This window comes from Lathyrus oleraceus, chromosome 2 (assembly GCF_024323335.1).
Source record: "Lathyrus oleraceus cultivar Zhongwan6 chromosome 2, CAAS_Psat_ZW6_1.0, whole genome shotgun sequence".
NCBI lineage: Eukaryota > Viridiplantae > Streptophyta > Magnoliopsida > Fabales > Fabaceae > Lathyrus > Lathyrus oleraceus.
Window position 1 is genome coordinate 191,304,101 of NC_066580.1, and position 12,061 is coordinate 191,316,161.

At 34.3% G+C, this 12,061-nt stretch overlaps 1 protein-coding gene across 1 annotated transcript; it reads right to left on the reverse strand.

Moving 5' to 3' along the window:
- Positions 1 to 468: 468 nt before the first annotated feature.
- On the reverse strand, positions 469 to 1,024 carry LOC127122554 (uncharacterized mitochondrial protein AtMg00810-like). The gene is made up of 2 exons (XM_051052871.1): positions 813 to 1,024; positions 469 to 661 (listed from the first exon to the last, which is right to left on the reverse strand). Exons 1-2 carry the CDS (start codon positions 1,022 to 1,024, stop codon positions 469 to 471), a joined length of 405 nt encoding a protein of 134 aa, XP_050908828.1.
- Positions 1,025 to 12,061: the final 11,037 nt, after the last annotated feature.

The window sequence follows — 12,061 nt, forward strand, 5'->3', positions numbered from 1 at the left end:
ATAAGCTAGAGTGATGGTTATGTGCACACATGTACAATCTAAACCCATTTGATAATTATCAATTTTGCTAAGTCTTTGACTATTTCAAACCTTAACCATGAAGAATACAATTCAATAAATTATCATAAGCTTCTAGGAATTTAGCTAGCCAAGTTTAATATCTAACATCCTCCCTTAAACTTGACTTCATCATTCCGAGCATTTTCTTCAGCTTTATGCACAGGTTCACTTTGAGTGGTTTTGTAAAAATATCTGCTAGTTGATCTTATGAGATGCAAAATCTACCACAATTTCTTTATCTCTGATCAAGTCACGAATGTAGCGGTGTTTGATGTCGATATGCTTGCTGTGTCCATGAATCACTAGATTCTTTGTTAGAGTAATTGTTGATTTTTTGTCACAAAATATTTTTGTTGGACCATTTTGTTGATGTTGTAATTCGCTCAATATTCTCCGCAACCAAACTGCTTAAGTAGCACAATTTGTTGCTGCAATGTACTCTGCTTTTGCTGTTGACAGTGTAACTACTTGTTGTTTCTTGGAACACCAAGAAAAAACACCAGCTCTAAGATGAAAAACATAACTTGAAGTACTTTTACAAGTTTCGGCTTCACCAGCCCAATCATTGTCTGTGTATCCAACCAACTCTAGCTTGCTAGAACTAGAATAAAAAAATCCCTTCACCAATTGTACCTTTGACATATCTCAAGAGTCGCTTTGCAGCTTGCCGATGGGATTGTCTTGGTGAATCCATGAATCTTCTTATGATCCCAACTCCGTAGACTATGTCAGGTCTTGTTGCAGTCAAATACCTGAGGCTTCCAACTAATCTTCTGAAGTTAGTTGAGTTGACAAGATCACCGCCACTTTCTCTTTCCAACTTCAATCTTTCTTCCACTGAAGTCAGCATCGGCTTGCATGATTCCATCTTGAGCTTCTTTAGCACATATTTTGCATATTTCTTTTGTGAAATAAATATTCCTTCATCTGTCTGGTTCACCTCAATGCCTAGAAAATAAGACATTAGGCTCATATTTGTCATCTCAAATTGTATGGACATGCTCTCTTTAAATTCTGCTAACAATTTGAGATTATTGTCGGTGAATATCAAATCATCCGCGTACAAGCAAACAATGATGATGTCTCCATCCTGGTTTGTTTTGACATATAAAGCATGTTCATAAGGACTTTTGTGAAAACCATTCTTGATTAAGTATGTGTTAATTCGTGTGTACCAAGCTCTAGGCGCCTGCTTCAATCCATATAGAGCTTTCTTTAGCTTGAAGATTTTATCTTCTTCTCCTTGTTGCTGATAACCTGGTGGTTGCTCTATCTAAACTTCTTCTTCAAGCACACCATTCAAGAAAACATATTTTACATACATTTGAAAAATCTTCCATCTACTCTGAGCAGCAATGGAAAGAATCATACGTACTGTGTCCATCCTTGCAAGTGGAGCAAAAACTTCAAAATAATCAACGCCGGGTTTTTGTTTGTACCCTTTTGCAACTAGTCATGCTTTTTATCGATTTACCTCTCCATTTAGGTTGTACTTTGTTTTGTACACCCACTTGACTCCGATTGGCTTCTTGCCTTATGGAAGTGTTGTTAACTCCTATGTATCGTTCTTCTCAATGGCCTGAATTTCTTCATCCATTGCTTTTCTCCAACAATCTTCATTGGCAGCTTCCTCATACATAACAAGATCACAATCTGTAAACAAAGCATAGTAAGTAACTTTTTCCTCCCTATCATTAGCATCATCATCTCTCCCAATTTCATATTCTTGCAAGTGAGTTGGTGGATGACGCTCCCTCTAAGGATATTTGTGAGTTGGAGAATCCGTTGTTGCTTCAACTGGTGGTTCATCAGCGTCATCGTGAACTTATTCATTTATAATAACTGGTAGAGGCAATAACTCTTTTTTCTTTTCGGACCAGTCCCACGTTCCTTCTTCATCAAAGTTAATGTCTCTACTGATGATCATCTTTTGCGTATCTGGATTATACAACTTGTAAGCTTTTGTTTCTTTAATGTATCCTATAAAGATACATTTTTCTGCTTTGTCACCAAGCTTCTTCCTTAGTTGATCAGGTATATATGCATAAGCAACACAAGCAAATACTTTCAAGTGACTGAGATTTGGCAGTTTCCCACTCCAAGCTTCTTCAGGAGTTTTTCCATGCACACTTTTGACGGGACACCTATTTAATAGGTATACAGCACAAGCCACTTCTTCGGCCCAAAAACTCTTTGGTAACTTCTTACAATGCAACATGCTTCTCACCATATTCATGATAGTTCTGTTTTTCCTTTCTGCCACTCCATTTTGTTGAGGAGTGTATATGGCGGTCATTTGATGTTTTACACCCTACTTTCTCAAGAAATAATCACAAACAATATACTTTGTTCCCCTATCAGTTCTTAAAGTTTTCAAAGTATAACCACTTCTTCTTTCAACATAGGCCATAAATCTTGTAACAGTATCACAAGCATCAGATTTATTTTTCAAGATATAAACCCCATCCTTTCTAGTAAAGTCATCAATGAAAGTAATAAAGTATTTGTTACCTTCATTAGATGGAACTTCCATATAGCATAAATCAGAGTGCACCAGTTCAAGTGGTTTTGAGGCTCTGCAGGCACGTCCTTTAGAAAAAGGATCTTGATGCTTCTTTCCGACTACACAAGCTTCACATAGTTGATCAGGAGCTTTGATAACAGGCAAGCCAATAACCCATTTTTTATGGGAAAGGAACTTAATGCTTTCAAAGTTGAAATTTCCTAAGTGCATGTCCCAAAGCCATTTCATTATCAGTTGTAGCTTTGCAACATAAAGCAGCATCATACTTTCTGTTCATCGGAAACAGGCGATTCCTTGTCATGCTTGTCTTTGCTATTAAGCTCATCTCAGCGTCTTCAATGGTGCAACCTCCTTTGTTGAACTTTAGATCACATCCTTTCTCAGCAAGTTGTCCAACACTTAAGAGATTCTGACATATACCAGGTGCATAGAATACATCAGTGATATAGTTCAACGATCCATCCTTCAATCTGATGGCGACCTTCCCTTTTCCCAACACCTCAAGCTTTGACTTATCACCAAGCTTGACCGTGGCATGAAACTTTTCATCTAGATCAGAAAATAAATATTTAATCCCGCTTAAATGATTACTGCAACCTGTATCTAACAACCATTAGTTCTCTTTTTTTTTTGCAGTTACAGTGTGGCACATTGTAAGCACCATCTTCATTTCATCTTCAGTTTCTGCAACCCGAGCATGGCTATCTCTAATATTCACTGGTCTAACACGACACTCTCGACTATTAGTGACCATACTTTTTACAGTTATGGCATTGAATGTGAGATTTGCATTCCGATTGAACGTGTTCGTACTTGTGGCATTTGTGACCTTGAATATTAGATTTATTTTGAAAAGAACCATTACCTCGTGTTCCGTGGCCCAAGTCAGGTTGAGGATTCTACCATCTGCCTCTGAAATTTTGAGCCCTTTGGAAGTGGTTCGCCTTTCTCTGCAAAGATCCTTTTTTTCTCACATTAGTTTGAGCTCTCAAATCTTTCTCAAACGTGTTAGGTGTTCTCTCATTCATCCTCATCTCGCGAGACTCCAAAGATGCTTGCAAATCATTTAGAGTCATCGTGGAGAGATCTTTTGCTTCCTCAATAGCTGCTACCACGTAATCAAATCGTGTTGAGAGGGTGCGCATAATTTTCTCCACAACTTCTCTTTCTTTTACGTCATAAACATTGGATTTCATTTCATTAACGAGTTAGTCTACCCGTGAAAAATAATCACGAATACTCTCATCTCTTCCTTGCTCCATCAGCTCGAACTGACGTTTTAAGCCTTACAACCTTGTCTGTTTGACTGGATCAACACCTTCATATGTTTTGAGTAAAATTTCCCAAGCCTCTTTTGCTGACTTGGCATGGAAAATCTTCTAAAAAACATGCAGATCCACAGATTGACATATCAAGAACAATGCCTTCTTGTTAAGCAAATGATCTTTCGTAACTTATTGTTCATTGGCTTTTCCTTTATCTCCTTTTGTTGGTTCAGCAATACCTTTCTTCAAAATTTCTCCATACCCCCTGGTTTTTTAAACAAAGCTCCATCAAGCGTTTCCTCATCGCAAAATTTGATTTTCCATCGAACTTGGAAATAGTTGTTTGCACCTGTTGACTTGATCATCCACTTGTACTTACTGCCATGTTGATACAACAAGCTCTTATTCCAGATGTTGGCAATTAAAATCAATTGCCTAGTTGGAATATATGTTATGGAAAGAAAATAGAACAAACTCTATTTTATATTGATGAAGGGACAAGAATACACTCATACACTATGACACACAAAGCAACACTATAATTTCTTTCTCACACACCAAGAGCTCGTTGGAGACTCTCTATGTTTTTCTCCCAAGATTTGTTTCACACTTCTACAAAAAAAATGATTGATTAAAGTGAAGTGCAATATCCCTATTTATACTACATCAAAGGCGGTTTTACATTGTACCACCGCCATTCAAGATTGTTCTACACAACTAATGGTGTATTCATGATAAGCTAGAGTGATGGTGATGTGCACACATGTACAACCTAAAGCCACTTGATAATTATCAATTTTGCTAAGTCTTTGATTATTTCAAACCTTAGCCATGAAGAATACAATTCACTAAATTACCATAAGCTTCTAGGAGTTTCTAGCTAGCCAAGTTTAATATCTAACAACCTCTTTCATCCCTTCATGACAATAACACACGTTACTTCACCTACATCCCAACATAACCCCAAAACTGAAAACTCTTCACCAAAACTATCATCCACCATATTTGACCTCAATCTTCTTCATACACACATTAACTTCATCCAACATAATACAAACTACAGCAAACCATTTCCTTTCCTCACCACCAAGGAAATACCATCAAAATAAAAACATTGATCTCTACTTTTTCAATCCAACATAACTCTCTCTCTCTCTCTCTCTCTCTCTCTCTCTCTCTCCCACATCCATTTATTATTATTTTCTATTTGTTTATTTTAGGGGTTTTAGAAGTTTGGATTTGGGTTGTGGGCTTTAAATTTTGTTACTTACTAATACACTACCCAATTATTGCTGCACATTCACTGTTTGTTTTAATTTGATTTATTTTTATTTTAGGCTCTAAGCCCATTTATATTTTCTTCATTCATTTTATCTTTGTATTGTGAATGTACCCCCATCTTTTTGATTTCATTTTTATTTATTCTATTTATTTTATTTTTTCCTTTAGTTAGTTAGTTAAATGAATTAATTTAATTAGTTGGTCAAAATAAAATCAACCTTCCAAACGAGTAGAAACACTTGATCAACATCAAGATAGTTTTCAAAATCTCTCAATTCTCAAATTATTTCTCATATATATGAATTAAACCTTGATTAATATTGAGTGACTTTTCCTAAATCAAATGTAATATTAAATTATTTTCCTTAAACAAACACGAAGGAAGAGGACCATTGGAGTTTAGCATTCTGATGGAAACCTCGAATGATTGGTCTCAATGCATGCATCTTAGGTTAGCTGCTTCTTCTTCCTTTCGCTCCTACAACACTTAATAAACTTAGCCAAAAAGGACCGTTGGAGTCTAGCATTCTAGTGGAAACCTTGAACAATTGATTCCAAGGCATACATCGTGTTCTTATCGAGCGTTCGCTGTCCATCAATTTTTTTTCTTAAATACCTTAAATGAAAAAGGATCGTTAGAATCTAGCATTCTAGTAGAACCCCAAATGGTTGGTCCTGAGGCTTATGTCCAGTTCTCATCAAATGTTTTTCATTCACTTATAAAACAATCCAACATATCAAACTCTTTTCTCGCCGACGTGCAATCAAACTTCAAACCTTTTCAAAAACGAAAGATATTTCGTCTTGAGACGATGCAAAACAAAGCTTCGTCCGCAGTCGTGTGAGTTAAGATAAGTGAAGTTTTCCCGTGAATGTTGATATGTAGAAATCCATTCAATGTGATTCAAACGCCCGCTCCTAACCTGTTTTAGGTAGCAATCAATGTTTATCCATTGATTGAGACAAAATAGATTTCGTTAAAATTGACAAAAGAATAAGAATTTTTCTATCCATAACTATGTAGTCTTGAGTTCTGCATTGCACCTTGAGATACGTAGGAGCGAGATTCGCAATCTCGTCAGGCACATTAATAAAATACTTTTTTGTGACTCATATCTTTTTCTCTTTTAATATCTCGAAGAAAACAAATGACATAAAACTAACATTCAATCACAAGTTTTAACTAAAAGGTTCATATTTAGTACAACGGATGTGAGGGGTGCTAATACCTTCCCCTTGCGTAATCGACTTCCGAACCCAAATATAGTTGCGATAACCATATGTTTTCAAAGGTATTATCAATATTTTCCTATTCCTTCATTGGAATAAATAAAGTTCGGTGGTAAATCTATTCAAACAACATTTTCTGCGAGCGAGTGATGCGCTTCGCGAATGATCCTATTTTTTTGAGGTATGACGCCTTCTTTCTCACATAATATGTAGAAGCCTTTCGAAACATATTCTCCATCACCACCAGTCCTTAAAATCTTGAGCTTTCGACCATTTTGTATTTTAACCATAGATTTAAACTTGATAAATACCTCGATTGTTTCACTTTTCTTCTTGATCAGGAAAGTCCATCGTTTTCGATTGAAATCATCTATGAATGTGACAAAGTATCAGTTACCTACAATCGAATCCACTTGGATAGGACCACATACATCAGAGTATATGATTTCAAGAATTGCCTTCGACTTGCTTCATGCATCCTTGTTGAAGTTGTTCTTGTGTTGCTTTTCCTGCACACATTCTTCACATACTTCATTTGGAATGTCCATTTCTTGTAACCCTGAAACCAAATTTCTTCTTTTCAGATCTCTGATGTCTTTGAAATTGAGATGACCAAGTCTATAGTGAAATATCCGTTCATCCTTGCTAGCTGCAGTCGCAAGGCACTTGTGCTTTATCACATTAAATTCAATCTTTAAGGTTTTATTCTAAGACATGAGATCCTTCAAGATTAATCTTCACCTGAGTCGAAAACTCTCATCATCTTGTCTTCAATCGACAATTTGTAGTTATTTTTGACCAACTGCCCTATGCTGAGAAAATTACTTTTCGTGCCTTATATATACAATACATTAGAAATTACCAACCTCTTGCCATATTTCCTCATAATCAGAACATCACCAATGCCTTCAGCTGCTAGAGTATGTCATTTATAAATTTCACCATGTTCTTCATCAAAGATTTTATGTAGTCAAATCAATATTTCCTACCAGTCATGTGTGATGAGCAACCTGAGTCCAAGTATCATTGATCCTTAAATCTTTCTTCATATCTTGTTATGACCATCACCAATATCTCTTCTTCTTCATGCTTTGCCACCTTTGCATCATTTTCTTGATTCTTATGTTTTTCAAGACAGTCACTAGAGTAGTGACCATACTTCTGACAATTGAAACACTGAATGTGACTTTTGTCAGGTTTTCGACCACCACCTCTTCATGTACTTACACTACCACCTCTATGATTGATTTAGTATAAGGGTCTTCTATGATTCGACGAATTTCCTTCTTGTTGGTTTCCCTACCAGACAAATTGTTGTAGCCTCCTCTACCTTTATTGTCGAACCATTTTCATTTGCCTTTCTTTGCTCTTGTTGATTGCGCCTGCAAAGCCACGACACTATTTGACTTGCTTGCAACTCTTTCATCCATTCTTTATTCATGAGATTTAATATTCCCTTGAAGATCTTCCTTTGTAAGTGTTGATAAATCTTTTGACTCTTCTATGACTACTACCACGTGGTCGAACTTTGGAGCCAATGACCTCAAAATCTTTGCAACAACCGATCTTGATGTGAAAACTTCTCCACACACCTTGATTTGATTCACCAATTTTGTAACCCTAGTGAAAAAATCAGAAACGTTTTCAGTTTCTTCCATCTGAAGCAATTCATACATTCTTTCGTGAGTTTGTAACCTCACCTCTTTCACCTTCTCAGCACCTCCAAATGATTTCTCCAGGATTTTTCATGCTTCTTTCGCTGATTCAACATCACTCAACTTTTCGAAGTTATTTGGATCAACACATTGATCAAGCATAAAAAGGACTTATAATCTTTCTTTTTAAATTCTTTGTATGCAACCTATTATTCATTCATTGCGTTTTCTGCAAGCGGCGTCACTCCCTCCTTCACAACATCCCAAAGATCTTGATAATAGAAAATAATATTTATCTGCATGCACCAATTCTCGTAATTCTGATTCTTCAAAATTGGGAGACTCGTCAAAAAATGTCTGTTAAGATGATTCATCGCTCTATACTATCCAAGAATCATACAGCTAGTGCTCTAGATACTAGATGTTGAAATTTCACCAAATTCCTGCTCAAGAATTTCATCAAAATTTGGAGAACTTTGAATCAATCTTGATGAACAAGATTCAGTCTTTCTGATTGATTATTTATGTTGTTATTCACTTTTCACTTAAGTGAATCAATAAACCTTGGTTGCAAGATTATTTTGTTGCGTGATGATTATTGAAGGAAGAAAGGAAAAGATAAATTGGGTAAGAAAAGAGAAATTTGGGTTTTAGAGAAAAGATAAGAAGAAAAATAATTTCCGCAGAGTTTCTCTCTGCTTTCCAACTGAAATTTTATTCAATTTTTCTTCACACAACTGCGTTGTTTACAATGATAGGGTATCTCCCTATTTATAGGCTGGGATTTCTTGCACACGAATCAATCTCCAATTAACCTAACTAACTCAGCTAAACAATAACAAATAAAGATAAGTCTAAAGTTTCTGTCGAAGAGAATCTTCTTTTGACATTTCGACAACTATTACAAATTCGATACAAAGCATTTCAGCAACTACTGTCTATGTCAAAATGATGCTTTTACACAGAATTACACTTTCAACAATTGATAAAAAATATTTGAAAGACAATTAATTATTGAGAGACATTTCTTAGAGAAATTAAAAATCATATATATTTAGAGTTTAACAACTTATTTAATTTATAAGTTTAATTATAATTCTGATCATCTTATTTTAATTATTCACATAACTGGTCTTTATATTTTAAATTCAAACAATTATAATTATTTTTCATATTTTTATATTGAATATTGACAATGCATTCATTTTTTTAATGACGTATCACCTACAGTGTTCACCTTTCAAACTTCAGAAGAATATTTAAATGATGACTTTTTATATTCTTCAAACTACAAATCATTAAAAAAATAAACATATTATCAACTTTGAATACATATATGTGAAAGATGATAAAAAAATGACTTAAAATATTTATACGATTTAAACTGATCAAAAATATATGTATTACAAGAACAAATATTTTATGAAATACCTCTTCCTTTGGTGAAAATTTTCAGATAACTATGTGACTAAAAACTTTATTTTATGTAGGACTTGGATTTTTGTCATAGTCGTTCAAATTTTCTAGATGTTAATTTTAATAATACGTTAAAAAATATTACCTGTTTAATATGTCTGTTATATTATTCTTTAATAAATTGAGTATATTCTATAATAAATATAAGTGACTAAAATGTTAGCATATATAAATATGAAAATAATAATTTAGAATAAATTTCTTTTTATGGAAACAATTTTTTTTTTTTTTTGTGAATAATGTTTTATCTAGAATTGTTTAAGTATGTATTTCAGACTCTTAGGGTGTGTTTGTTTCATGGATACAAAATATATTTCTGAGAATTTGAGATTGGAAATAAAAATACCTATGTTTGTTAGAAGGGAATACAAAATTGTTCCCAGGAAAAAACTATGCCCCGGAAAAAAAAATCTCATGTTTACTGGATTTCTAATCTCCTCTCATAAGAGTGAGAATCTTATATTTTCGGCGGTTACTATCAAAATTTATGTAGAAATAGTTGGTTATCCCCACTACTACACACTATTTCATTTTTATAATTACTTATTATCTATAATTATACTATATTATTAATTAAAAAGAATTTTAAAATAAAAAATTCCTGAGATTTTAAGATACTAGCCAAACATCTTTTATAAAACTTATTCCTTGAACTGTTAGGCCTGAGAAAACTATTTCTAGAATTAATTTTTTATACCGTGAAACAAACGTCTCCGGAGTGTTTTTTCCCTTGTCGTTGTCGTGGTAGTGATATTTTACCTCCCGAATGTCATGGCAAACGTATGCCGTGGTCGTTACCCAAATTCAACTAGTGGACTGCTGTGGCTATGCGAAGACACTCTTAGATTAACATCGTATTATTTCAAATCTATAGTTTCTTGCCTTGTTTCCTAAGTTTGCTCTCTTTCCAACATTGATTGATTTCTTCTACCTTTACTAACCACTATAATTGAGAATAACGCTATATATGTAAAACATGAATCTGACCCACTTAAAAAATATTACAGATTTTATGCATAAACAAAAGTTAGATTTCTCTTTGATCTATTATTTGTTATGATAGACCCATTTGTAAGGTATTCCAAAATTTGAAAGTTTTTGTAAAATTATGTTAGATTTGAACATTATGGCGACCCACATAGTAGGATAAGGGTTTATTGTTATTGTGAGAAAAGAATTTATAATAAAAAGTCTAACTAGAGTTATTGCAATTCTCAAGCCTCAATAAATCAAAGGGCTTTCTTTAAATAAAAACATCTTTTAAATTAAAGGGCTTTCTTTAATAAAAATAGCTTAGGTTATAAATTAAACAAATAGATCGTTCAATAGTTTTTGCCATGATAAAAAGAAATTGATTTGCTTAGTCTTTAAATGCAAATTTAATAATAAATTTGATCATCTTGAAACTTTTTGTTGTGCTAAATTAAGAGGATATGAAGAAAATACATCCAGACCACTTAAAGTGACTAACACACTAAGATAAAAAAAAATTGGTACCAACAGTGAAAATTTAACATGTCTTGAAACTTTGAAGGGGTAATTTATTGCAAACTTAATAAAGTTATCCAAAGCTTGTGATCGGACTATTACAGAAAACACCTCTCATAACGGTTGAGAAAGAGATACAACCACGTCCGGACAACCGTTGTGAGGTAAGATGTGATTGTATGTATGATTCTTTCCATCACGGTCGTGCGACCGTGATTATAAGTCAAGTAGCGCGCAATGTAACACCCCGATTAAAATAAGAGAATTATTTAATTGAGTTAATAGTATTTTATTAATTTAATTAAATAAAGTTGAATTATTGGATTATTATTATTATTATTATAGATATTATTTATTTTAATAATAATTAAATAAATAATATAATTGGAATATGAAGAGTGGAAGGGTAAAAGTGGAATTGAGTAAAAGAGGCCAAAGGAGATAACTGAAGGTTTTCATTTTCACGTATTTTGCCTCAGAGTCAGAAAAGGGAGAATCGCTGAAGAGAAAGAGAAGGAAGAGGAAAAGGCCAAAGATTGCTCAGAGCTTCCTTCAATCCAAAGAGGTAAGGGGTCTGAACCTTATTAAACAATAATATGCTGAAAATGATGGAATATTGTATGAACGAAATTGGGATTTTAACCGAAGGGAATTCGTAGGAATTAGATGCAATAGTGTTAGAAATTGTGAGATAAAATAGGGTATGATTCGTGTTAGGTGATATGAGTGATTTTGTGTGAAATTGGGACTGTGAACGGTTGAATTGGACAGGTTCGTAGCAGAGAAAACCCATAGCAGATCTGGAAAACTGGATTCTGGTCATACGCGTATGGCACTAGGCAATACGCGTATGGGAGGGCTTAGGAAAGGGAGTTTTGGCGCTGGTACGCGCCATACGCGTGTGATACGCGTATCCCTGGATGTGGTACGCGTATGGGGTATGTCATACGCGTATGAGTGGAAGAGATGAGGTTTTGAACGTGAAATTGGTCTCTGTTGGTACGCGTATGGGTATGTGATACGCGTAACATACGCGTATGAGATGGGCATTACGCGTATGGATTTGGGCAATACGCGTATGG